This window comes from Notamacropus eugenii, chromosome 4 (genome assembly GCF_028372415.1).
Source record: "Notamacropus eugenii isolate mMacEug1 chromosome 4, mMacEug1.pri_v2, whole genome shotgun sequence".
In the NCBI taxonomy this organism is placed as follows: Eukaryota; Metazoa; Chordata; class Mammalia; order Diprotodontia; family Macropodidae; genus Notamacropus; species Notamacropus eugenii.
Genome location: NC_092875.1, coordinates 1,187,348 through 1,214,318, shown reverse-complemented (window position 1 = coordinate 1,214,318; position 26,971 = coordinate 1,187,348). Strand labels below are relative to the sequence as shown.

At 43.5% G+C, this 26,971-nt stretch overlaps 1 protein-coding gene across 5 annotated transcripts; it reads right to left on the bottom strand.

Annotated features, from left to right (window-relative positions):
* Nucleotides 1–2,807: 2,807 nt before the first annotated feature.
* Nucleotides 2,808–26,591, bottom strand: LOC140502737 (uncharacterized). 5 transcript variants are annotated; one of them, XR_011966554.1, is made up of 6 exons: nt 20,225–21,247; nt 18,811–19,362; nt 18,387–18,513; nt 18,157–18,252; nt 7,337–9,376; nt 2,808–6,647 (listed from the first exon to the last, which is right to left on the bottom strand). XR_011966554.1 is itself a non-coding variant. In XM_072606687.1 (6 exons), exons 3-6 carry the CDS (start codon nt 18,847–18,849, stop codon nt 7,548–7,550), a joined length of 2,091 nt encoding a protein of 696 aa, XP_072462788.1. In that variant the 5' UTR covers nt 18,850–19,362; nt 20,225–20,399; nt 22,796–26,591; the 3' UTR covers nt 2,808–7,547. The 5 variants fall into 5 exon arrangements, 4 of the variants coding, with proteins under 4 accessions (XP_072462788.1, XP_072462789.1, XP_072462790.1 ...); XM_072606687.1 differs by adding an exon at nt 22,796–26,591 and having other exon boundaries at nt 2,808–9,376; nt 20,225–20,399; XM_072606688.1 differs by lacking the exon at nt 20,225–21,247 and adding an exon at nt 22,796–26,591 and having other exon boundaries at nt 2,808–9,376.
* Between the last annotated feature and the right edge of the window lie 380 nt (nt 26,592–26,971).

The window sequence follows — 26,971 nt, the reverse complement described above, 5'->3', positions numbered from 1 at the left end:
CTGTTCTCTAAGGCCATGCTTCAGGAATTTCCTAAATTTGACTTTTGCTATGCCCTTAAGCCCATGTTTACAGTGAAGCTTAGAGAAGTTTGATGGTAGGAAACATTTCCTGCATACTGTTGAGGAATATGTTTGAAGAGACTATTCCTTTGGCCCAGTATGTATCTCCTGCCCCTTGCTTAGGGAGAGTGAACCTGTCTTCAGAGTGGAAATTGTCCAAAGTTCAGACCTTTAGGCCACAGGTTCCTCACCTCTGATCCAAATCAATTTGATTCCCTTGTTGATCTTGGAGGCAAGTCTCCCCTCTGAAGGCCATTGGGGCTTTTTCTTCCTGTGCTATCCTTTTTCTCCTGAAATGTTCTCCCCCTCAACAGGGCTCCAAGCAGCATAGATGGGGTATGTCACAGGAAGTCAACGAGGCAATGGGTTCAAGATGAAGGAGGCTGGGAAATGTGGATCCTGCTGTCCTGAGCTGCTTTGCTCCTCTGGACTTGGAGCTGGCCCTGCTTACTTTTTCTTCTTCGGGCTCACTTTCTTACCCCTCCAGCCCACTCCATGAACCTTTGTATGGTCTCTTCATCCTGTCCGCCTACCCTAGGGAATTAATGTCAATAAATGCAGACTTTGAACAAAAATAAAAGTGATTGTCTAAAAGAAAAAAAGGCAGTGTTATAACAGATGTAGAAAATGAGTGGGTTTAATAATTTTCAAAAACACAGAATTTGAGTTGGAAGGACTTATCCTTCCTTGTCCAACCTCTCCCTACAACAGATGTCCTCACATAAGCTACCTGACAATTATTCCTGCAGCCTTTTTCTGAAGGTCTCTAAAGAAGGGAAAGCCACTATCTCTTTAATATTCATATGACAGGAACTCAGGAGCTCCCAGTCACCCTCTTTCAAAAGCTCTCTGCTTACCAATTTCCTGCCTAAAGTATGATGCCCAAAACTGAACTCAAGACTTAATGCGAGGTCTGACAAGGGTGGAATACCTAGGGACTACCACCACCATATCCCTGGACACTATGATTACATTTAGTTTAAATTCTAATTCTGATAGAAATCCTTCCTGGTTTGCTTTATGCACAGCTTCTTTTAAAAAATTCTTTTATTTCAACTTTTTTTTTCCACCAAGCACTTTTTTCTCTCCTTCCTCTTCCTTCCCCTCAATGAGGGTAGAAGACCTTGATAACTATATATGTAATCATGCAAAGTAAGTTCCCACAATGGCTAAAGTCCAGAAGTGTATGTTTCACTCTTCATCTTTAGTTTATCACCTCTGTCCAGGAGTGAGCAGTACAATTCATCATCAGTCCTCTGGAACTGATGGGATACTTGAGTGCCTGTGCTTGGACTCCAGTTCTAAAATCACATTTCTTCTCTAAAAATCACATTTCCTCCTAACCTCAAAACACTATCCCAGGGAGTTTCTCCCCAGCCCAAGAACTGCCTGCCCTAGATCTCTTTCCCTGATACAGTAGCCAGCTGAGCCTATAGAATTTATTAGTTTGAACCAGCTGTGTACTGGCTGAACTGGCTGTGTACTGGGTCATAAAGATATTTACTACTCACTGGCCAATCATATGAATTCTAGGCTTGGATGTATGTACTCCTCTCCTTTATCTTGTCTAAGACATTGAGAAGAGCAGCCTGAGTGTTTCTCAGTCAGTCCTGATCGTTAGTTGACTTAGTGATATTTCATGTCTAAAACCACACTTTCATGTAGCCCCCCCTTGGGCTATTTCCTGATGAACTCTGGGTAAAATGCTTGCACAGCAGATACTAAAAGTGCATATTCCTTTAAGAACTAAGGACTCCTTAACCACTCCCTAATCCCACCCTGAATAACTTAGTTAGCATATTCGGCACGTGTTTTACTATAGACTATCCTATATAAACTTTAACTTTATCCCTTTAAGGTTGCAGGTTCTCTAAGAACTCCTGCCCGCTGAAACGCGTAATAAGTCTTTACCACTGACTTCAAGAATGCTTGAGTCTGCGCATTCTTTCTGGATGGCCCCCCTTGGGAACTCATCTTGGGGTTCCTGTATTTTTCCAACCCTTATCAGAATCATGAGGTCATTACATAGATCATTGCATTGCATAGATCAGTTATCAAGTCTTTCAAAGTTCTCATGTGAATATTCTGGTTTTGCTTACTCTAGGTTGAATAATTTTTCGTGCCTTCCCATGTTTCTCTAAAACTATTCCTTTCAACACTTCTTAAGGCACAATTTGAACTGTCTAAGGAAGATTCTGAGGATCACATGGTGGGATAAGGTACGAAGGACGGAAATCCTTGCTCGAGCTGAACTGCCAAGCATTCAAACCATGCTTCAGAGAGCACAACTCTGATGGACTGGCCATGTTGTTCGAATGCAAAATGTACACTTGCCAAAAAGACTATATTATGGAGAACTTACATGGGGCAGGTGATCACATGGTGGCCAGAAGAAAGAACACAAGGACACTCTCAAGGTCTCTCTCAAGAACTTTGAATTTGACTGTGCAACATGGGAGACACTGGCACAGGACTGCTCAGCATGGTGTACCCACATAAGAAAAGGTGCTGTGCTCTTCGAGCAAAGCAGAATCGAAAAGAAAGAAAATGCAGGATGCACAAATTTGGAGTATCCACCCCAAATATTCACACGGACTATCTGTGCCCAACCTGTGGTAGAATATTCTGAGCTCGTATTGGTCTGATCAGACACCATTGGACACACTGAAACTTCACTTCATCATGGTGAGGTCACTGTGCTCCTCTTTGAAAATGAAGGACAACAAACAAGGCACAATAGCATTCCATTATATTCATATATCATAATTTATTCAATCATTCCCCATATAATGGACACTTAGTTTTCAGTTCTCATGACAGTGTCCCAAGACAGACACTTCTCACTTTATGTAAATTTAAGTAAATTTGAATTAAATTCAACTTTATGCAAAGAATTCTGAAAGAAATTTCAGCTAAGCAGCAGTGATAAAAGCTAGGTGCAGTGGGTGAAGGGGCAACAGGTTGCACATCTATGTGAATTTTATAGTGTTGTGCATTATCTTTCATTTCATAATTGTTTATTATCATGGCACCATATTTAATGTCTGCATTTTAGTACATTTTATGACCCATGTAAAGGAATTAAGATATCTTAAATATCTTAAGAACTGTGGAACTGTGACATGAGAGACACAGGCACAGGACTGCTCAGCATGGCGTGTCCACATCGGAGAAGGTGCTGTGCTCTATGAGCCAAGCAGAATCGAAAAGAAAGAAAATGCAGGATGCACAAATTTAGAGAATCCACCCCAAATGTTCACACAGACTATTTGTGTCTGACCTGTGGTAGAGCATTACAAGCTCATATTGGTCTGATCAGCCACTGTCAGACACATTGAAACTCGACTCTAGCACAGTGATGTCATTTTGGTCCTTTCAGAGAATACAGGATAACCAACCAAAGGCATTATGTTGTGTATATGCCTTTGTTATGTAGGCTAAGTGAAGTGGGTAGATGGGGGCAAGCTCTAACCCTCGGCCCCTAACTCTAAATTCACCTTATTTGCATCACGTAAAAATCGCTTTACGTAGAATGGTTCACTCAGGTACAGTGAGAACGGTCTGGATGTCACCAGTCTAGAGACTAGGTGCTCTGCCTTACATTCACAGACCTCCCACCTCAGCAAAGGGAGCATTTTGCACCTCTTCTTTGGAGCCATGCTTCTTGTCATTCTGACCCATTCTTTTCCTTTTTGGAGGGGGGGGAGAGGGTGTTCTTCCTCACTGTAATCATTATGTACAGTGTTCTTGACTCTGCTGAATTTAACTCTCAATCACTTCATTTACATAATTCCAGGCTCTTCTGTATTCTCTGCATTCATCATTTCTTACAGCACAGTAATATTTCATTACATTTGTGTACTAGTCTGTTTAGCCACTCCCTAATTGATACATAGGCAGCTGGATTTTACAGTGGATAGAGCACTAGGTTTGGAATCAGGAAGATCTTAGTTCAAATCCAGCCTCAGACACTTACTAGTTATATGACTCTGGGTGAATTAACTGTTTGCCTCAGTTTCCTCATTTGCAAAATAATCTGGAGAAGGGAATGGCAAGCCACTTCAGTATCTCAGCCAAGGAAACTCCAAATGGGTTACATAATCAGAAATGACTGAAATGACCGAACAACAATTGATAAACATCTACTTTGTTTGCAGTTCTTTACTAATACAAATACCATCGCTAAAATTTAGTGTATGTGGGGACTTTCTTCTAATCAATATCGTCTTTTGGGTATAACCCCAGTAATGGAGTCTCTGGGTCAAAGGGTAAAGACATTCTAGTCATTTTATTTGCATAATTCTAAAGTGCTCCCCAAATGGATTGTACTGTGTTGGCTCTACCAACCCTGCCCTAGAGCGCCTAATTTCCCATAACTATTCCAATATTAACTATTACCATCTTTTGGCATTTATAACAATTTGTAGGCATTAGCTGAAACTTCAGGGTTACTCTGACTTGCATCTCTTAGTGATCTGGAGCACTTTCATATGACTGCTGGTAGTTTGCAATTCTTTTAAGAACTGTTCATATCCTTTGACAACTTATCTAGTGGGGAATGGCTTTGGGTTATGTACACACACATATATGAATATGTGGTTTTGTTCATACATCTTAGATACCAAACCCCTATCAGAGAAATCGGATACAAAGATTATTCCCACTGAACTGTTTGCCTTGTTATCCTGGATGCATTTTGTTTGTGCCAAAACTTTTAAGTTCCATATAAAAGTTGAGCATTTTAGCTTCTGTAATTGCCTCCGTCCCTTATTTGGACAATACATGTCCTACCCATATCTAGGAGAGGCATACGATCCATTTCTCTTCTGATTGATTTTTAACATTAAGATCAGATATCCATTTAGAATTTATTATGGAATATGGTGTAAGGCAGTGGTCTAAATCTAATTTCTGCCAGATTGCTTTCCAGTTTTCCTCATTTTAATCAAATAAGGGTTCTTTCTTAAGTACATAATTTGCTTTAAAGCTTATCAAACATGGGGTTACTATATTCAGTTGTTTATGACTCTCCCTTGTTTAACTGGTTTCAATGATCTATTTAAAAATTTAAAAATTTTTTCCAATTATATGTAAAAACAATTTTAACATCCATTTTTTAAAAATTTTGAGATTCACATTTTTCTGTCCCTCCACTCCCCCTTCCTTGAGAAGACAAGCAATTTGATATAGATTATACATGTGCAGTCATGCAAAATATATTTCCATAATAGCTATGTTGCAAAAGAAAACAAGATAGTTTTTAAAAAAATTCAAACTCCACCAGTTTTGTCTAGAGGTGGACAGCATTTTACATCATAAGTCCTTCAGAATTGTCTTTGATCATCGCATTGCTGAAAATAACTAAGTCATTCACAGTTCTTCATTCCACAATGCTGCTGTTACTATGTACAATGTTCTCCTGATTCTGCTCATTTCACTTTACATTAGTTCGTATAAGTCTTTCCATGTTTTTCTGAAAGCCTCCTGTTCATTTCTTACATCACAACCATATTACAAATTGTCCAGCCATTTCCCAATTGATGAGCATCCTCTCCATTTCCAATTCTTTGCCACCACCAAAAGAGTTGCTATATATAGTTTTGTACATATAAGTCCTTTTCCTTTGATCTCTTTGGGATACAGACCTAGTAGTGGTATTGCTAGATCAAAGGGCATGCACAGTTTAATAGCCCATTGGGCATAGTTCCAAATACTCTCCAGAATGACTGGATCAGTTCACAACTCTAACAATGCATTAGTGTCCCCATTTTTACCACATCCCCTCTAGCATGTCATTTTCCTGTCATGGCCAATTTGATATATGTGAGGTGGTAACTCAGAGTTGCTTTAATTTGCATTTTCTAACCAAAACGATTTAGAGCATTTTTTCATGTGACTATAGATAGCTTTGATTTCTTCTTCTGAAAACTGCCTGTTCATATCTTTTGACCATTTCTCAATTGGAGCAAATGAACTGACACCTGGACAGACCTTACTTTAAAAAGGCCAAGGTCACCCACTGCATCCTGGGCCCTCACCACTTATATCAACCCTGTCTTTTCACTAGATGAAAGTGAGGCTGATGACTTTGTGCAGCTGTTTCACTTAAATCCAATTCACAAACAAGTCAAGACATCACCCTCATGATGTCCTCAGTCCTCTTCAAGAATCAAGGACAAACAACAGCAATGAATAGGGGAATGACCTGTAGTCTTATAGATTTCGCTGAGTTCTCAATATAGTTGAGAAAGGTGGCCTTTACCAGAGAAACTTGCTATAAAAAATATTTTCCCAGTTCTGTGCTTTCCTTCTAAAATCATGGCTGTGTTGGATTTGTTTGTGCAAAACCTTTTTAATTTAATGTAATCAAAATTATCCATTTTACTTCCTATAATGTTTTTCCATCATAAATTCTTCCCTTATCCATGGATCTTTTCTCTTCGTTTAGCCATTACAGGACAGTTTTGATGACTGGTACTTCTATAATACAGTGTGAAGTGTGAGGTGCTATATTCTTTCTTGTTCCTATCTCTTCTCATGAATTCTCTTGAGATTCTTGATCTTGCCTCTTTTTCCTGGTTCTGCACCTTTGGAGATAAAAAGAGCAAATATAATCCCTCTGCCACATAGCTAACATGCCACAAGTCTTCTCTTCTCCATGCTAACCATTCTCAGCCCCTTCTACTGAGCCTCATTCAAGTGTTGGCTGCTGTATTTCAAATGCTTCCCACCTTTTCAATGTTCTTTTTAAACTGTAATGACACAAGCAGAACCCAATACTTCAGATAGGGTCCAACCAGGGCACAACGTAAAGGGACTATTGACTTCTCATTCTTGGAAGCTGAAAGATTACATAATTGCTCATATCCTAAGGTGGCATTCTGGTTGAAAGACTTTTTAATGTTTATTATTCATGTGGTTTTTCTCATAAGTATGAAGAACCTGATAAGGTGGATGCTCCGAAAGATCTTTCCCTCAATTATTACCAATTGCTATACTATTTCTTCGATTATTAAAGTATGTGTTCCAAAGGAGGATATAATCCCACATACGTCACGCTTATAAGGTTTATCTCCAGGATAAATTATCTGATGTCCAATAAACATCATGCTCCAAAAAAAAAAAAGATGTATATTTACTGCTTTTCTAAGATGAAATATGGTTCTCTGATGACCAATAAGTCAACTTTTTAGATGGAAAGGTTTCCTACATTTATTACATTTGTATGTATCATGTGATGCTGAGTATAAAGTTTGTGCTCTGACAAAAGCCTTACATTTCATTTTTACGGTTTTTTCATTATAAACTCTTTGATGTAGAATAAGATGGGATCTTCGGTAGAAGAACTTTTCACAATAATTATAATCGTAAGGTTTCTCTCCAGTATGAATTATCTGATGATCACAATGCCCAGAGCTCATACAAAAGCCCTTACAGTCATAAGTTTTCTTTCCAATATGGATTCTCTGATCTGATCAGCTATAGTCCTAGACTACATTGAAAGGCCTTTTCCATCCATCACATTCATAAAGTTTCTCTCTACTATGATATCGCTTATGTCCAATAAGATGGGATCTCCTGCAAAAGGTCTTCCCACATTCATCACATTCATAAGGATTCTTTCCAGTATGAACTTTCTGGTGTGATGTAAGCTGGCCACTGAGGCGGAAGGCTTTCCCACATTCATTACATTTAAAAGGTTTCTCTCCAGTATGAATTCTCTGATGGACTGCAAGCAGAGACCTCCACTGAAAGTCCTTCCCACATTCATTACATTCATATGGTTTCTCTCCAGTATGGATTCTCTGGTGTGATGTAAGCTGTGACTGCAGGCGGAAGGCTTTCCCACATTCATTACATTCAAAAGGTTTCTCTCCAGTATGAATTCTCTGATGTACTATAATTAGAGACCTCCACTGAAAGGACTTCCCACATTCATTACATTCAAAAGGTTTCTCCCCAGTATGGATTCTCTGGTGTACAGTAAGCTGTGACTGCAAGCGGAAGGCCTTCCCACACTCTTTACATTCACATGGTTTCTCACCAGTATGAATTCTCTGATGTAAAGTAAGTTGTCCACTCTGGTAAAAGGCCTTCCCACATTCATTACACTCATAACGTTTCTCTCCTGTATGAATTCTCTGGTGTACAGTAAGTTTTGTTCTATGACCAAAGGCCTTCCCACATTCATCACATTTATAAGGTTTTTCTCCAGTATGAAGTATCTGGTGTAAAGTAAGTTCTAAGTTCCGGCGGAAAGCCCTCCCACATTCATTACATTCATAAGGTTTCTCCCCAGTATGGATTCTCTGGTGTACAGTAAGCTGTGACTGAAGGCGGAAGGATTTCCCACATTCTTTACATTCACAAGGTTTCTCTCCAGTATGAATTCTCTGGTGTACTGTAAGTTGTCCACTCAGGCGGAAGACCTTCCCACATTCATTACATTCGTAAGGTTTCTCTCCAGTGTGAATTCTCTGGTGTGCAATAAGCTGTGATCTCATGAGGAAGGCCTTTCCACAATCATTACATCCATAAGGTTTCTCTCCAGTATGAATTCTCTGGTGTACAGTAAGCCGTCCACTTAGGTGAAAAGCCTTCCCACATTCTTTACATTTAAAAGGCTTTTCCCCAGTATGAACTCTCTGGTGTAGAGTAAGTTGTGAGCTCAGCCTGTAAGCTTTCCCACATTTGTTGCAAACAAAAGGTTTCTCTCCTGTATGGATTCGCTGGTGTAAAGTAAGCTGTGATCTCAGACGGAAGGCCTTTCCACATTCTTCACATTCAAAAGGTTTCTCTCCACTGTGGATTCCCTCATGTAGAATAAGCTGTGAATTCCAGCGGAAGGCCTTCCCACAACCTTTACATTCAAAAGGTTTCTCTTCAGTATGAATTCTCTGGTGGTGGGTAAGTTCTGTTGACCAAAGAAAAGTTTTCCCACATTCATTACATTCATAAGGTTTCTGATCAGTGTGTAATCTATGATTTTCAATAAGGTCTGAATGATTACTAAATGATTTCCCATTCTCATCTTTCGGAATGATCAATTCTGAAAAGACTGATTCGGCATTTCTGCCATTCTTATTATATTCATGGTTTTTTACTTTACTGCGCCGTTTCCTCTGGGTGATTTTTACTTTGCTAGAATGTTTCTGCTCACGATCCTGGAGACTCTTTAAGTTGGTATCACATTCCCAGGCTTCTCTCAACTTTACGACATGAGGACTGTCCATTCTGAGTTTTTCCCTGGAAGATTCTTCTATAAATATGCCTAGTGTTGGACTCAACTCTTTGTTTTCAAGTCTAGTTTCCCAATCTGAAAGAAATAAGACAAGTAAATATTCCATGATACCTCTGATATATGGCCTGTCTCCTGTGTCTTCTATTGAGAAACAAGACTGTAATGCTGTAAAAAGCAGAACAAATTAGACTACAATCTTAAGTTGGGAACCTTGAGAGAAATGTCCTTTGGAAACTATGAACTTGGACGGGAAAAAATGAATCATTATTTCAATATAATTGGTTTCCCTTGTAATCTTATATAGTTTTATTTCATACCTTTAAAAACATGACTCTGAGAAAAGGTCTATTGGCTTTACCACTTGGCCAAAGATATTAATTATCAAAGGAGAAGAAGCCACGTGGTAAAAGGATTATGTTAATGATTATTCTAATTAGAGTCTGGTACACCACACGGAATCTTTCCCACAGATAAAAGACCCTGGGGAGGTTGGTAGAGCAGCTATTACATGTTAGAAAACAGGAACCTGAGGCTGATACGGATTTGTGTGACTCCCCTGGAGCACACTGCTAAGAAGTCACAGAATTCCAGAATTGGAGGGGGAAGAAGGACCTTAGGAGCCATCTGGTGTGAACTCTACATGAAAGGAATCTCAACAGAATACGTTGCTCTTGCTTGTCCTTCAATCTGGAAGAAGACCAATGACATCATGACGGTGATGTCATGACTTGCTCCTGAACTGGATTTAAGTGAGACGGAGCTACACAAAGTCATCAGCCCCGCTCATCCAGAGTCATAAGAGTCCAGTGGCAAGACAAGAATCAAGATGAATGGCAATAGCCCAGAATGCAGTAGATGACCCTGGCCTTTCTAATTAAGGTTTTTATTAGGTCTCAATCTGTTTGAGGCAACATCCATTTAATGACTTAGGGTTAGGTTAGAGCTGAGACACAAGATGATCCAGTTTACCATCATAAAAGTATCAGTCTAGGAGGGGAAAACCCTCAGAGTTTCTGGCCAGAATAGAAAACAGTTGCTATTTACACTCACTCTTAAGCTATCAAAATTCAAATAATGAGCAACAGAGGCTTGGTCAGGGGCCTAGCATTGGCTATTCAATGAAAGTCACAATGCACTGAAAGCACAGGCAAGAAGCTTCATTTGAATCACAATGGGCTTTTTAAAAGTCTGTTTTTCTAGAGTTATATTTCAAGAACTCATAAAAGAAACCTTGCAGGACAAAGAATAAATTGTCCAACTTTTTTGGGGGAAAAAGTAAGTAAATAAATTGGGGAAAAAAAACTAGCCCTCAAACCACAAGACACCTCACAAAATATAAGCAACCAAAAGTTATATTCCTTTGGAGAAAGGGACCACATGTAGTGAGGGAAGGAAGGAAAAAGGAGGAAAGAGGAAAGTGGAAGGGGAGATGAGGAGTAGATGGGGAGAGGAGAGAGGGTGAAAAGAACAGCAGCATTCTCCGACTCCAACTGGAAGGCTGGGTCCTTAAGTGAGGCAGAGATGAACAAAGTCATCAGCCTCGCTGTGTCATCCACAGCTATCAGAATCCAGTGGCAAGGCAAGAATCAGGACTGGCAATAGCCTCTACTGACCATCTCCTGAAGCGGAACATTCCACTTCTGGACAACTCGAATTGTTAAGAGATTTTTCCAGAGAACGATCCTCAATTTGCCTCACTGTAACTTTCACCCAATGCTCGTGATTCTGGTCTCTTGGGCCAAACCAGAACACATCTGATTCTTGTTCCATATGACAACTCTTCAAATACTTGAAGACAGCTAGCCCATCCCCCACCAACCTTCCCTTCTCCAGGCTAAGCCCAGGTCCAGTAACTGCTCCTATCACCCAAGCACCTAAGTCCTCTTCTCTTCTCCCTTTTTATCATTCTGGCTAGTGATCTCATCAGCTCCCATGGATCCAGTTATCATCTCTAGGCACATGAATCTCCAGTGTTCCATCTCCAAAGGCCAAATGAACATGTCAAGGTGGTTTTACCATAGATATGGTAAACTCAGTGTGTTCAAAACTCAACTATCTTTCCTCCTAAACCCTCTTCCAATCCCACTTTCCCTATTATTGGAAAAGGCAACATTACCCTCCCAGCCCTCCAGGCTTACCACCTAGATATCTTACTCAAGTCCTCACATTTTTCACTCTCCATGCCTAATCTGTTGCTAAAGTCTGTCATCTAGACCTCTGTGACATCTTCTTCTTTTGTGAGACATGGCCAACACCCTGGTGGAGGCCCTTGTGGCCTCATGCCAGCACTAATGCAATAATGGCTTAATGGGAGGCTGGCCTCCTACCAGTCTCTCCTCCTTCCACTCTAACCTTCATTCCGGAAGCAAAGTTATTTTCCTAAAGTGCAGATCTGACCACATGGTCAATTAATTCCAGTGGCTCTATGATCTCTATAATCAAATATCAAGTACTCTATTTGGCTATAAGGGAGCTCTCATGGCACAATGGACAGAGTACTGTGCCTGAAGTCAAGAAGATTCATCTTCCTCAGTTCAAATCTGACCTCAGACACCTACTAGCTATGTCACGTCACTCTGATGGCCTCAGTTTCCTCATCTGTAAAATGAGCTGAAGAAGGAAACGGTCAACCAGTCCAGCATCTCTGCCAGGAACACCCCAAGGGGTCACAGAGAGTCAGACACGACTGAAATGACTGAACTACCACCACCTTTGGCTCTGGAGCCTTCATTTCTTTCCAGCCTTCTCACACCTGACTCCATTCAGTGACCCCAGTCCCTATCAAACACCTCTTGGGCTAGAAATTCTCGATCTCCCCTTTCAAACTTCCCAGGTTTCCTTCAAGTCTCAGCTGAAGTTGCTCCTTTTCCTCCCTCTCCCTGATGTCAGTGCCTTTCCTCTGAGCTAATATTCCTTCTCATAGCTAATGTGTCCTGAACATATGGCTTATGTATAGTTCCCCTGTTGGGCCATAAGCTCCTTGATAACAAGGACCATTTTTTGCCTTCCTTTGTAACTCTGCTGCTAAGCAGTGCCTGGCACACAGCAGGTGCTTAATAAATGCTTATTCACTAGACATTTTTTTTAAAAATAAGAACAGGGAAGCAGAGCTAAGATAGCAGAGTAAAGGCAAGGACTCGCCTGAGCTCTTCCCCAAACCCCTCCAAATGCCTTTAGAAAAGACTCTAAATAAATCCTAGAGCAACAGAACCTGCAAAAAGACAGAGTGAAACAAATTTCCCACACAAGACAGCTTAGAAGTTCTGTTGCATCAAGGTGAGAGAGAAGCACAGTCAGCCCAGGCTGCCCCAGCACAGACCAAGCCTCAGCAAACCAGGAGCAGGCCCTGCAACTGACTGAATCAGCAAGGGCAGTGGCTGCTTCCAGAACTCTCAGTCCACAGATGGTAAGGGGGTTGAACTACTGGTCAGAAGGAGATTACAGGCATCACTTTGCTAACAGTGAGGCAGGATTCTGTTCCTTAGCCTGTACTTGGATCTGGGTAGCATCAGGATCTTGGGATCCTGAGTGGCAGTCGTACAATCAGGTGAACACTAGCATAATAGACCTTGTGGCAGCAGTAGAGGGGGAAAACCCTCCTCACAGTTCCAGGGCAGAACAGAGTGCCTGTGGTCACTCAGAGTCCAGAGCACAGGCCAGGAGGGGAGTAAACACTTCTCCTAGATCATATCACCGTAGAAAAACCGAAAACTTACAGGTCCCTGAAAGTATCTCTAAAAGCAGCTGTATAAAGCTCCCGAAGTTTGAGACTTCACCTTGGAAGGAGAGCCCTACTTTAACAAACAGTAAAAATCAAGAAATAAGCTGGGAAAATGGGCAAACCACAGCAAAAAATTCTGATTATAGAAAGTTATTATGGTGACAAGGAAGATCAAAACACATTCAGAAGGAGACAACAAAGTCAAAGCCTCTATATCCAAAGCCTCCAAGAAAAATATGAATTGGTCTCAGACCATGGAAGAGCTGAAAAAGGACTTTGAAAATCAAGTAAGGGAGGTAAAGGAAAAATTGGAAAGAGAACTGAGTATGATGCAAGAAGATCATGAAAAGCCAATCAACAGTTTGGTAGAGGAGACACCCAAAAAAAATGCTGAAGAAAATAACACCTTAAAAACCAGACTAGGCCAAATGGCAAAAGAGGTTCAAAAGCTCACTGGAGAAAATAATTTCTTAAAAATTAGAATGGAGCAAATGGAAGCCAATGACTTTATGAGCAATCAAGAAATTATAAAAGAAAACCAAAAGAAGGAACAAACAGAAGACAATGTGAAATATTTCACTGAAAAAACAACTGACCTGGAAAGTAGATCCAAGAGAGATAATTTAAAATTTATTGGGCTACCTGAAAGCCATGATCAAAAAAACAGCCTAGACATGATTTTTCAAGAAATTTATCAAGGAAAACTGCCCTGATCTTCTAGAACCAGAGGGCAAAACAGAAATGGAAACAATCCACCCATCACCTCCTGAAAGAGTTCCCAAAAGGAAAACTCCTAGGAATACTGTAGCCAAATTCTAGAGTTTCTAGGTCAAGAGAAAATACTGCAAGCAGCCAGAATGAAACAATACAAATATTATGGAGCCACAGACAGAGTAACACAATATTTAGCAATTTCTACATGAAAGGACTGGAGGACTTAGAATATGATATTCTGGAGGGCAAAGGAGCTAGGATTAAAACCAAGAATCACCTACCCAGCAAAACTTAGTATAATCCTTCTGGCGAAAAAAATGGACATTCAATGAGATGGAGGACTTTCAAGCATTTTTGATGAAATGACCAGAGCTGAATTGAAAATCTCACTTTCAAATAAAAGACTCAAGAGACGCATAAAAATGTAAATAGGAAAGGGAAATCATAAGGGACTGAATAAATTTAAACTGTTTACATTCCTATATGGAAAAACAATATTTGTAACTCCTAAGACCTTTCTCTTTATTAAGGTTGTGAGATGGAGTATATATAGACAGAGGGCACGGATGTGAGTTGAATATAAAGGGATGATATCTGAAAAATAAAATTAGGGGGTGAGAGGAATGTACTGGGAGAAGGAGAAAGGGAGAGGTAGAATAGGATAAATTATCTCACATAAAAGAGGCAAGAAAAATTTTACAGTGGAGGGGAAGGGGGCAGGTGAAAGGGAATGAGTGAACCTTACTCTCATCAGATTTGGCTTAAGAAGGGAACAACAAACACACTCAAATGAGTTCAGAAATCTATCTTACTATATAGAAGAGTAGGAGAGGAAGGGCATAAGACAAGTGGGGGATAACAGAAGGGAGGGAAGATTGGGAGAGGAGGGTAGTCAGAAGTAAAACACTTTTGAGGAGGGACAGGGTAAAAGGAAAGATAAAACAGAAGAAAGAGAGGTGGGGAGTAATAGGATGGAGGGAAATAGTAATAGTGACTGAAAAAAATTTTGAAGCAAGTTGCTCTGATAAAGGCCTCATTTCTCAAACATACAAAGAACTGAGTCAAATTTATAAAAATAAGAGCCATTCTCCAACTGATAAATGATCAAAAGAAAGGATCAGTTTTCAGACGAAGTAATCAAAGCTATCTACAGCCATAGGAAAAAATACTCTAACTCACTACTGATTGAAGAAATGCAAATTAAAACAGTTCTGAGGCACTACTTCAAACCTCTCAGATTGGCTAATACGACAGAAAAGGTAAATGACAAATATTGGAGGGGATGTGGAGAAAATGAGACACTAATGCATTGTTGGTGGAATTGTGAACTGATTGAACCATTCTGTAGAACAGTTTGGAACTATGCCCAAAGGGCTACAAAACCAGGCATATCCTTTGACCTAGCAATATCATTACTAGGTCTGTATCCCAAAAGAGATAAAAAACAAAAAGGAGAAGGACCTATATGCACAAAAATATTTATACTACCTCTCTTCTGGGGGTAGAGAATTGGAAATTGATTCACATCAATTGGGGAATGGCTGAACAAATTGTGGCATATGATTGTGATGGAATATTACGTGAGCAAGATGCTCTCAGAAAAACCTGGAATGATTTGCATGGGCTGATGCAAAGTGAAATGCACTGTGTACAAACAGCAATACTGTAGTAAGATGACAGCTGTGAAAGACTTATCTATTCTCAGCAACTCCAAGATCCCAGACAACTCTGAAGGACTTATGAAAAATGCCACCCACATCCAGAAAAGGAATTGACGGTGTCTGAAGAGAGACAGAAGCATCCTTTTTTCACTTTGCTTTTCTTGATGTTTTTTGTCTGTGCTTTATTTCATAACATGACTATTATGGAAGTGCTTTGCTATATGCAATTGCTTGCCACCTTCTCAATGGGGGAGTGAAGGAGGAAGGGAAAGAATCTGGAACTCAAAGTTTTAAAAATTAATGTTAAAAAGGGCTTTTACATATTAACTGGGAGAAATAAAATACTAAAAATAAAAAATTAAAATGAGAACAGGAATTCAGCGTTACAAAATATACAGAAGACAAAGGTTCCAAGGGGATAAGAAAGCAGACGGGAATCAAGTAAAAAACTACCTGAAATAATAAACAACTTTGCAAAGTCGTAGGTTAAAAAATAAACTCAGGTAAATCATCTGCATTTCTATATATTACTAACAAAGTCCAACAATAAGAGATAGGAAGAGAAATCCCATTTATAGCTACAGTAGACACTATAAAATATCCGGGAGCCTAACTGCCAAAACAAACCCAGGGACTATATGAACACAATTACAAAACACTTTTCAAACAAATAAAGTCAGATCTAAACACTGGAAAAATATCAGCTGCTCATGGGTAGGCCGAGCCAATATAATAAAAATGACAATCTACCTAAATTAATTTACTTATTCAGTGCTATACCAAACCACCAGATAATTATTTTCTAGAGCTAGAAAAAATATCAAAATTCATGTAGAAGAACAAAAGGTCCAGAATATCAAGGGAACTAATGAAAGAAATGCTAGGGAAGGTGGCCTAGACCTACCAGATCTCAAATTGTATTATAAAGCAGCAATCATCAAAACCACTTGGTACTGGCTAACAAACAGAGCGGTAGACCAGTCTGATAAGTTAGGTACTCAAGACACAGTAGTCAATGAATATAGCAATCTGATGTTTGATAAACCCAAGGACCCCAGCTTCTGGGATAAGAACCCACTGTTCGAAAAAAAATGCAGGGAAAACTGGCTAACAGTATGGCAGAAACTAGCCACAGACCAAAGCCTGACACCGTACACAAGAATAAAGTCCAAATGGGTACATGAGCTAGGTATAAAGATTGATACTATAAACAAATCAGGGGAGCAAGGAATAGTATATTTGTCAGATTTATGGAGAATGGAGAAATTTTTGACCAAACAAGAGACAGAAAACGTTATGAAGTGCAAAATGGATAATTTTGATTACATTAAATGGAAAAGTTTTTGCACAGTCAAACCCAGTGCAACCACGATTAGGAGGGAAGCAGAAAACTGGAGAAGAATTTTTGCAAGTAGTATCTGTGATAGAGGCCTCATTTCTAAAATATATAGAGAACTGAGTCAAATGTACAAGAATGCAAGTCATTCCCCAATTGTGAAATGGTCAACGGATGTGAACAGGCAGTTTTCAGAGGAAGAAATTAAAACTATCTATGGTCATATGAAAAAATGCTCTAAATCATTATTGATTAGAGAGATGCGAATCAAAACAACTCTGAGGTACCTCAACCCACCTATCAGATTGGCAAACATGACAGAACAGGAAAATGATAAATGTTGGAGAAGATGTGGGAGAGTTGGAACACTAATTCATTGTTGGTGGACCTGTGAGCTGATCCAACCATTCTGGAGAGCAATTTGGAACTATGCCCAAAGGGCTACAAAAATGTGCATACCCTTTGACCCAGCAATATCGCTACTAGGACTGTATCCCCAAGAGATCATAAAAATGGGAAAGGGTCCCACATGTACAAAATATCTGTAGCAGCTCTTTTTGTGGTAGCCAAGAACTGGAAATCAAGGAGACGCCCATCAACTGGGAATGGCTGAAGAAGTTGTAGTATATGAATGTAATGGAATACTATTGAGCTATAAGAAATAATGAACAGGAAGACTTCAGAGAGGCCTGGAAGGACTTATATGAACTGATGGTGAGTGAAAGGAGCAGAGCCAGGAGAACTTTGTGCACAGCAACGACTACACTGTGCGAGAGTTTTTTCTGGTAGACTTAGTACTTCATCGCAATGCAAGGACCTAAAAAATTCCCAGTGGACCCTTGAGGCAAAACGCCTTCCACACGCAGAGAAAGAACCACGGAACTGGACCACAGAATGAAGCGGACCATTTTCTTTTGTGTTCTGTCCTGTTTTGTTTTGTGGTTTCTCCCATTCATTTTAATTCCTCTATTCAGCATGACTATGGAGAAATTGTATTTAATAGGAATGTATGCGTAGAGCCCATAGAGGACTGCATGCCATCTGGGGAGGGAGGGGGGAGGAGAGAGGAGGAGGGGGAAAATCTAAGATGTGTGGAAATGATTGCTGAACACTGAAAACAGACAAAAAACACCCAACCAAAAAAAAAGAGAGAAAGAAAGCAGATGGGACAAGTCGGGCTTTCTTCTGGGGCAAGTGACGAGCACCTTGGAGAGGGCGAGAGAATCTGGAAGATGACAGGTGAGCCCCGGGCAGTGCGGAGAGGGAGGGGAGGAGCCCTGGCCCCTCCTGGCGCTCCTCCCCGGCCTGCGGGGGTTACGGACGCGGGAGAACGGGAAGGACGTGGGCGGAGCAGAGACGCAGCTCCGGCTCAGGCCCGCAGTCCGGGTCCAGCCCCACCCGAGGGCCCGGGGCCAGCACTCACCTGGCCAGCCGCTCCCGGAGCAGCCTTCCCGCGGCCTCCAGGGCGCCTCCCCTTGCTCCAGCCGGAGGATCACGTCCGGTTTGTTTCCGGCAAACCCTGCTGGGGAAACGGGAGCGAGCTGAGGGGACCCCCGCCCCCGGCCTCGGCCCGCCTCCAGGGCCCCCCCCCGCCCCCGGCCCGCCTCCAGGGCCCCCGCCCCCCCCCCCCCCCGCGCGGCCCCGCGCCCTCACCCGCGCACACCAGGTGCCCGTAGTTCTCCAGCATCACCTCCCGGTACAGCTCCTTCTGGGCGGGGCCCAGCTGCCCCCACTCCTCCCACGAGAAGTCCACGGCCACGTCCTGAAAGGTCACGGACCCCTGAAAGACCAGGCCACACGTGGCAGGCGGGCGGGCGGCGCCATGGGCCCGGGGTCTGGGGGGGGCCCGGAGGCTGGGGGGGGCTGAAGGCTGGGGGGGGCCGGAGGCTGGAGGGCCGGAGGCTGGGGGGGGCCGAGGGCAAACCTGGCCGGAAGCAGGAGCTGCGCACACCGTAGGCCCCGCGTAAATGCAGGCAGGGACCTACGGTGTGCCGGGCCTCAGCCCGCAGGGGAAAGAATGGGCCGAGGGACCCCCTCCCCACAATCAGGGCGCAGGCAGCTGGGCGGGGCTCCTCACCTGCCGGGTCTTGGCTCTCAGGTGGGAGGTGGGAGCCATGCCTTCCTCCTCCTCCTCCGCTGATTGGCTCCTGCGCCTGGCCCTGTTAGGGTGACCAATGGAAGGGCGGGCCCGCGGAGGGGGCGTGGCGCGGCTAGGCCCAGCACTCAAACGCTAGTGCGCAGGCGCGGCCCGCTCCGAGGTGGCGGTCTCCGGCTCCACCTGGCTGTGGCTTCCCGATGTCCCCTTCCCCTTCTGCGCCCCCTCGGCCGGTCGCGCCCCCACCCTCAGTCACGGCAGTCCGGGACACAGGGACCCCGAGTTGAGTTCCGTCGACGGAGGGAGGAGCTGGGACAGCGGAAGTGACGAAAGAAGGCAGCGGCTCCGCCCTCCCCTACCCTGAAGGGGTCGCTGAGCCTCCGTTTAGGTGAGCTAAGCCTTCTGGGAGTTGTAGGACGGCGTCCAGGGTGGGAGGGGAAGGCAGCATTCTGCGCCTGCGCCTTCTGCCCACCGCCCTTCCCGTCTCTTAGGTAGAAAGTGCGCAAGTCCTTCTGGGAATCGTAGTTCTCCTACCTGCGCTCAAGGGAGAAGGCAAGGAGGTCTAGGCCAGGCGCATCTTTTTCCTTTCTCCCCACCCCTTTTCTCCTCCCTGGTCATCTTCTTTTTGTCCCCTCTCCTTCTCTCTGCGCTCCTCCCCTCCTCTCTTTCCCCATCCCTTCCCCCCTCCCCCGCTTCTCTCTGGTCCTCCTCGCCCCCTCCCGCTTCGCTGCCCGAACCCCCAGAACAGGAAGGTCGGAGGCTTCTCGCACCTGGGGCCAGAGGGCCGGAGCAGGGACTAGGGTGGGGGCGGGGCTGGCGGGCATCCCTGCAGCCCTTCCCCCCTCTGCCCCTCCCTCCTTCCCTGAGCGGGAAGATCCGAGTTCACATCCAGCCTCAGGCACTTACTTGCCTCAGTTTCCCTCATCCGTAAAATGGGGATAATAGCGCCCCCCACCTGCCAGGGCTCTTGTAATGATCAAATCGCTGCCTGGCACGTAGTGCGATCTCCCGGAACGTTACCTGTACTGTCATTAACACCTCGGTTCCTTTGTTCAAACTTACACTTCATTCTGAAACATTCTTGTCTTTTTATGTCTCTCCCGCCCCCCTCCCCTAACCCTCTGAAAAGGCCAACAGCGTGAGGTCATTTATACGTTTCACAAGCTCTTAACCTGAGGTGCATGACTTTATGAAGTTTAAAAATATTTTACTTTTGTCCAAATATATGTAAAAACAATTTTAACATTAACTTTCCAAATTCTCTCCATCTTTTACTCCCTTCCCCTCTCATTAAGAAGGCAAGTAAATTGATATACGTGCAGTCATGCAAAACATATTTCTGTAGCAGTCATGTTGAAAAAGAAAATGAAAAAGAGTTTTTTAAAGAAAAGCATACTTCAGTCTGCACTCAGACTCAGTCAGTGCTTTCTGTGGAGGTGGACAGCATGGTAAGTTCTTCAGTACTGTGGACAGCTCCGTCATTCAGCCTCAATCATCTTGACTGCACAACGTCCTCCTGGTTCTGCTTCCTTCACTTCACATCAGCTCATGCAAGTCTTTCCGGACCCTTTCTGAAAGCATCCGGATGATCATTCCTTATAGCATAGTATACTATAATATAATATATATAATATATACTATACTATAATACTTAAATAGTATTCCATCCTAATCACACACCGCAACTTATTTATCCATCCCCTCATTGAAGGGCATCCCCTCGTGTTCCAATTCTTTACCGCCACCAAAAAAAGAGCTGCTATAAATATTTTTGTATAAATAGGTTCTTCTTCTTCTTCTTCTTCTTCTTCTTCTTCTTCTTCTTCTTCTTCTTTCTCTCTCTCTCTCTCTCTTTGGGATACAGACCTAGTAGTGGTATTGCTGGGTCAAAAGTCAAGCAGAGTTTTATAGTCATTTGGACATAGTTCCAAACTGCTCTCCAGAATAATGGAGCAGTTCACAACTCCGCCAACAATGCATTAGTATCTCTATTTTTCCACATTCTCTCTGGCATTTGTCATTTTTCTTTTCTGTCACGTTAGCCAAACTGTGAAGTGATACTTCAGAGTTGTTTTAATTTGCATTTCTCTAAAAACTAGTGATTTAGAACATTTTTTCATGTGATTATAGATAAGCTTTGATTTATTCTTCTGAAAACTGTTCATATCTGTTGACCACTTTAAATTAAGGAATGACTTGTGTTCTTATAAATTTGACTCAGTTCTCTATGTATTTGAGAAATGAAGCCTTTATCAGAGAAACTTGTAAATTTTTCACAATTAGGATTACTATCTCCCTCCACCTTATATTTTGCCATATTTGTCCTCTCTCCTTTTATCCTATCTCTTCTCAAAAATGTTTTGCTTTGGACACCAGCTGTCCCCAATCAGCACCCCCTCCCCCATCACACTTCTCTTATCCCCGCCCTCCTACTTTCCTGTAGGGTAAGATAGATTTCTATAGCCCCCTAAGTGTATATATTATTCCCTCTTTGAGCCAATTTCAACGAGAATAAAGTTCACTGGCTTCCCCTCCACTCATCTTTCCTGCCACCGTAAAAGTTCTTTTGTGTCTCTTTTATGTATGATACTTTACCCCATTCTTCCTCTCCCTTTCCCCTTTTTCCCAGTCCGTGTATTGCTCTTCCTCACCCCTTCATTTTATTTTTTTTTAGATAATCATCACATCTCTTTGACTTGGGAGTTCTGAAATTTAGCTACAATATTCATTTTTGGATCTTTTTCAGGAGGTGATTGGTGGATTCATTTTATTTTGCCCTCTTGTTCTAGGATAGCAGGGCAGTTTTCCTTAATAATTTCTTGAAAGTTGATGTCTAGGTGTTTTTTTATCATGACTTTCAGGTTGTACAATAATTCTTAAATTAACTCTTCTTAGTGTATTTTCCAGGTCAGTTGTTTTTCCAGTGAGATATTTCACATTTTCTTATTTTTTCATTCTTTTGATTTTGTTTGTTTGTTGATGCCTTCAAACAAAAGAAAAAATCGTGCACCAACTCCACTTCAATCTTAGCTTGTAGCCTTTAACAGTTAAATAATTTGCCATACTAAAAACTGGAAATTGAGAGAATGCCTATCAATTAAGGAATGGCTAAACAAACTGTGGTATACGATTATAATGGAATACTATTGTGCCATAAGAAATGACAAGCAGGATACTTTTAACCTGGAAAGACTTCCTTGAACAGATGCAGAGTAAAGTGAGCAGTACGCGACTCTATCCTACTGAGCCTCAGGAGCAGCAAAAGTGGTATGTGAGGTACATGACCTCTACAACAGCAGGGACGTGACTGTGAGATCAACCATGCCTCCTTAGGAATCCAGCTGGGCAGAAAATCCCCTAAATAAATTGTATAGAATTCTATATCATGAAGACAGACAATTACAATCGTAAATGTTGTACATTGTATATCTGTACGATCTATATGTGCTCTTTCAGGGAATGCATGTTTGCCTCTCCTTATCTTGGAATGTAACCATGACATCAATTCCTAAGTAAAAGTTGACTCCTGAAGGCAGTCAAGGCAGTCCCTTGCTCCCGATCCTGCACACGCTATGCCTTGAACAGTTTGGTGTCTGTGGGCTTTCTTCTGTCCCCACATGCACTCTGGTCCCCTTACAAGTGACCCCTGTTCAAACACTGCAGTGCGGGATGCAGCAGAGCACAACATTGTACACAGTAACAGCAATAGTACGAGGAAGGAGAATGACATAGATGACGATCTAAGACAATCCAGAAGGGCTCACAATGAAGCATGCTGTCTGCCTCTGGGGAGAGTGGACAGACTGAAGCAGGCTGTTCTGTACTGTGCCTCTTCTATTTTAGTCTTCTTGTATAAAATGACTAATATGGAAAACACAAGTTTTCACTAGCACCACACCATTCATATGCTGAACCATCAGTTACAGCAAATGGAGAAATTCTGAATGCTGTGGATAAGTTCACTTACCTTGGCAGCATGCTTTCTAGGGATGTACACATTGACAATGAAGTTGACGCACACATTGCCAGAGCTAGCTCAGTGTTTGGGAGGCTCTGAAAGAAAGTATGGGAGACTGATTACCGAAGTGAAGGTCTACAGAGCCATTATGCTAACCTCATGTATGAATGCCTGTGAAACACAGACAGTCCACCATGCCAGCGCCATGCCAGGAAACTGAATCGCTTCCATTTTAACTATCTTAGGAAGATTCTGAGGATCACCTGGCAGGATAAGATGCCAGATACTGAGGTCCTTTCTTGAACTAAACTGCCAAACATTCAGACTCTACTGCAGAGAGCCCGACTCCAATGAGCTGGCCATATTGTTCAAATGCCAAAAGTATGATTGCCAAAAAGCACTTTTCAAATATGATCTCAGCTGCTCCCCACAAAAAATCCTAGAATGTACTCCATAATGGAGAACTATTAGAAGATTTTCAGATGGGATAGTAGTAAGAAGGCAAAGCTGTTCACTCCAACCACTACTATTCAGCATGGTTTGAAAAAAGTTAAACTACATTTCTAGAGCAAGAAGAGAAAACTTAAGGTATTAAGGACAGGTAAGGAAAAAGTAAACAGATCTCAATTTGTAAATGTTCGGATGCCATGAGTCAGAAATCCCAAGAGATTCAACAGAAACCCGAAAGGAGGCAGAAAGTGTCCACTGCACCATGGCCACCAATGTTATGAGCCTTTCCACTGGCCAACAGAAGACACAGACAAGAAAAAAAGACCTGTTGTGGTCATCACAAAACATATTGAGCACTTGAAGAGACGGAGGAAACCACTATAGTGTTCTACAAAACTACTTAAACAGAAATAAAGGTAGGAATTGGTTGCAGAAATGCCCGCTGTCTGGGGCTGGGGGGCCCAACACAGGACTGGTAGCAATATCACCCCAAATTCTCCGAAGAAACTTCATCACAGAACTGCACACAGTGATAGCTAAATGTAGGCATGGACACACAGGTGGCAATAGGGAGGAGAAGCATGGTAGGTTTGGGGCAGGGGAGGGAGAACAGCCACAGGAATAACAAAAAACAAATTAACGCAGTTTGAGTCCCTAGTGCTGGACAGCAGTCAGGGAAGGCATCAGGAAGCACCACAAAAGAGGGGAGTGAGCATCTCGCTGTCCTCTGTCATGGGCAGGCCACATTGGGAGGATCTAATAATGGATTATTAATACGGAAAACACTGGTTTTCCACCAGCACCACACCATCCGCACGTCGAACCATCGGTTACAGCCAATGGAGAAGCTGAATGCTGTAGATAAGTTCACTTACTAGTAATAAAAATCAGAAAAAAGGGAAAGAAACAGATGTGGCCCCGCAAATTTTTGGTATACATAATTTGCTAAAAGTCTGACATCCTAAGTAATCCAAATGTATAAGAATAAAAACCATTCCCCAAAGAATATGGGATCAAAAGCAAACCAAACCTATGAACAAATAGTTCTTGAAAAATGAACCAAAACCCCAGGTTACCAACAGCCCCAGGGAAATCTACTCAAAAGTCCAGAAGTTCATTCTAGGAAGACAGCAGAAGCTTTGGCTGCAGGGAACCCCTTTCCTGCCTCTTAAGGCAGACTGTGCCCCTCTGGCAGAGCTCTTCTTGATGGGAAAATCCCCAACACGGAGCTTCCACTGGCCTCTCTGGCCCCAGATGGGAGAGACCCCATTACTGCTCCAGGTCCTTTCTTCGGGGAAGTGCACTCCTCCATCCAGTAACTTCTAGGAGACAGGAAGGCAGCTCTCAGGTCCTGCCAGCATCTAGTGCATCCTCTGCACCATGACTCTGACTGATTTATCCTGACTATACTTTGTCCCCAATTGTTTGAACATTGACTATGACTATGAGCTCGTTGAGGGCAGGTATCCTCAGAAGTTAGTCTGGTGCCTGCACATAGTAGGTACTTAGTAAAGACTCGTTGCCCTGATTTAACTTTAACCCACTGTCCTGTGGCAGGGACTTGCAGCCCCAGGCCCTCTGGCTGGCTCCTACGAGAGCCCAAGCAGGTGTTGATAGGTTTCCCCAAATGTGGCACCCTCTTGGTCCTCCCGATGTGGCTTTCCCAGGACAGAGGACAGCAACATGCTCAGTCCCCTCTCTCCTGGTGCTGCCTGAGGCCTTGTGGCCTCCCCTGACTGCCATCCAACATTGGGGACTCCAACTAAGTTAGTTTGTGGTGACCAAGACCCTTTGCAAGTCTTCAGACCAGTAGATAGTTCACTGGGCCTCCCAGCTACGGAGAGGAACTCGTGCACCCAGACACTGAACATTCGACATGTACTCGGCTTACATTTCATACTGCTATGTAATGAAGAGATTCTAGGGCTTGGAGATCCAAGGATCCGAATTCAAATCCTGTCTCTGATATTTCTGGAATGTTGGGGAACCACAAGCAAGTCACTTCACCACGGCCTGCCTCAGTTTCCTCATCTGTCAAATTGGGATGGAATGCCTAGAAGAGCAACCTCATAGGGCTATGGGAGGCCCCAGTGAGATCATGGAAATACATATATATATATCCAAACACATTTTGAAAGGGTTAAAGCACTGAACAAATGTTACAAAGATTAAGACAAAGGTAGGAAAAGAATAACCACATGTGTCTAGTGCCATGTTGATGCTTGGCAGACACCATCTCATCTGAGCCTCACAACAGCCCTGGAAGGGAGGAGCCGTTATTACCCCCACTTTACAGATGAGGAAACTGAGGCAGGCAGTGATGATGTGCCTTGCCTAGGGCTGCTCAGCTTATCAGGGTCCGAGGCTGGATTTGAACTTGGCTCTTCCTGACTCTAGCCTAGCGCGCTGTATGCTGGCACAGCCCAGCTGCCGCATCATTAGGCTGAGTCCTGCCTCACCTTCAGGGTGAGCTGTCACTCACTCGTGCTTTTATGGGAGTCAAGTGGCACAGACTGGGCACAGATTCCCTGGGCACTCCCCTAAGGACCTTTTGTCGCCCTGATTCCCATTTGTGGGCTGGGCCACACATCCTGTTTTGGACCCATCAAACTGTCCTCTGGTCCAGCCCCTCTCTTCTCAATAGGGGACACCCTTCTGAGAGGGTCAGTCACTACTCTCCCCAGTCCTTAGGGAATCACTACCTAGCAAGTCTGACTGAGAAGTTGGCACCTGGGCAGGGGGCACAGATGCCTGAGGCTGTGAGTCTGAAGGGCCTGGCACATTCAATGGGTTGTCTCCTGGGAATGAAGGGGGAGCAGATGGGGGAAGGGTCTTCCTCATTCTCTCTATGATCTCTGGCTGGGTGGAGGTCCAGGGGCAAGCCTCTCCCTCCAGGAGGGACAGCAGTGCCCTGGCTCCAGCTTGTCAGGAATCTAGGAACGTAAGGTATTGAGCGCAATGCTGAGAAGAGGGAACAGAAGGACAGAGATCTCCTAAAGGTGAGGCCAAGGAAGTGGGGACAGGAGAGTCCCTTGGGAATAACAGGGGGAGGGTCACCTGCAGAGTTCAAAGGGCCTACATCGGCCAAGAGCCCAAGACGGCTGACCAGGTCAAGGCCGAGGGCTCCCTGGCCTTTACAGGTCAGAATTGTGGCCCAACAGAAGAGAGCCAGGGGCCGGTCTCCACCAGGGGCTGCGCCTACATCCAACAGATCCAACAGAAAACCAGGGGCTTTGCCCACCTGTTCCAGGGGACTTGCTTTACCTTTTATCTCATTCCAGCTGGAAACTGCTTGAATCTGAGAGCTGCTGGACTGGCAGGAGAAACTGCCCAGGCCAGCCCGTGCCCACTGAGTCCTTGTCCAGCCCAGCCCATGCCATCAGAACCCCAGCCCACCGAGCCCCTGCCCAACCCAGCCCATGCCATCAGAACCCCAGCCCACCAAGCCCCTGCCCAACCCAGCCCATGCCATCAGAACCCCGGTCCACCGAGTCCCTGACAGCTCAGCCTGTGCCCACCTAGCCCCTACCCAACCCAGCCTGTGCCCACCGAGCCCCTGCCCAGCCTAGCCCGTGCCCACCAAGTCCCTGACAACCCAGCCTATGCCCACCGAGCCCCTGCCCAGCCTAGCCTGTGCCCACCGAGCCCCTTCTCAGCCTAGCCTGTGCCCACCGAGCCCCTGTCCGGTTCAGCCTGTGCCACCAGAGCCCGGCTCGGGCCCTTCCTCCCCAGTGT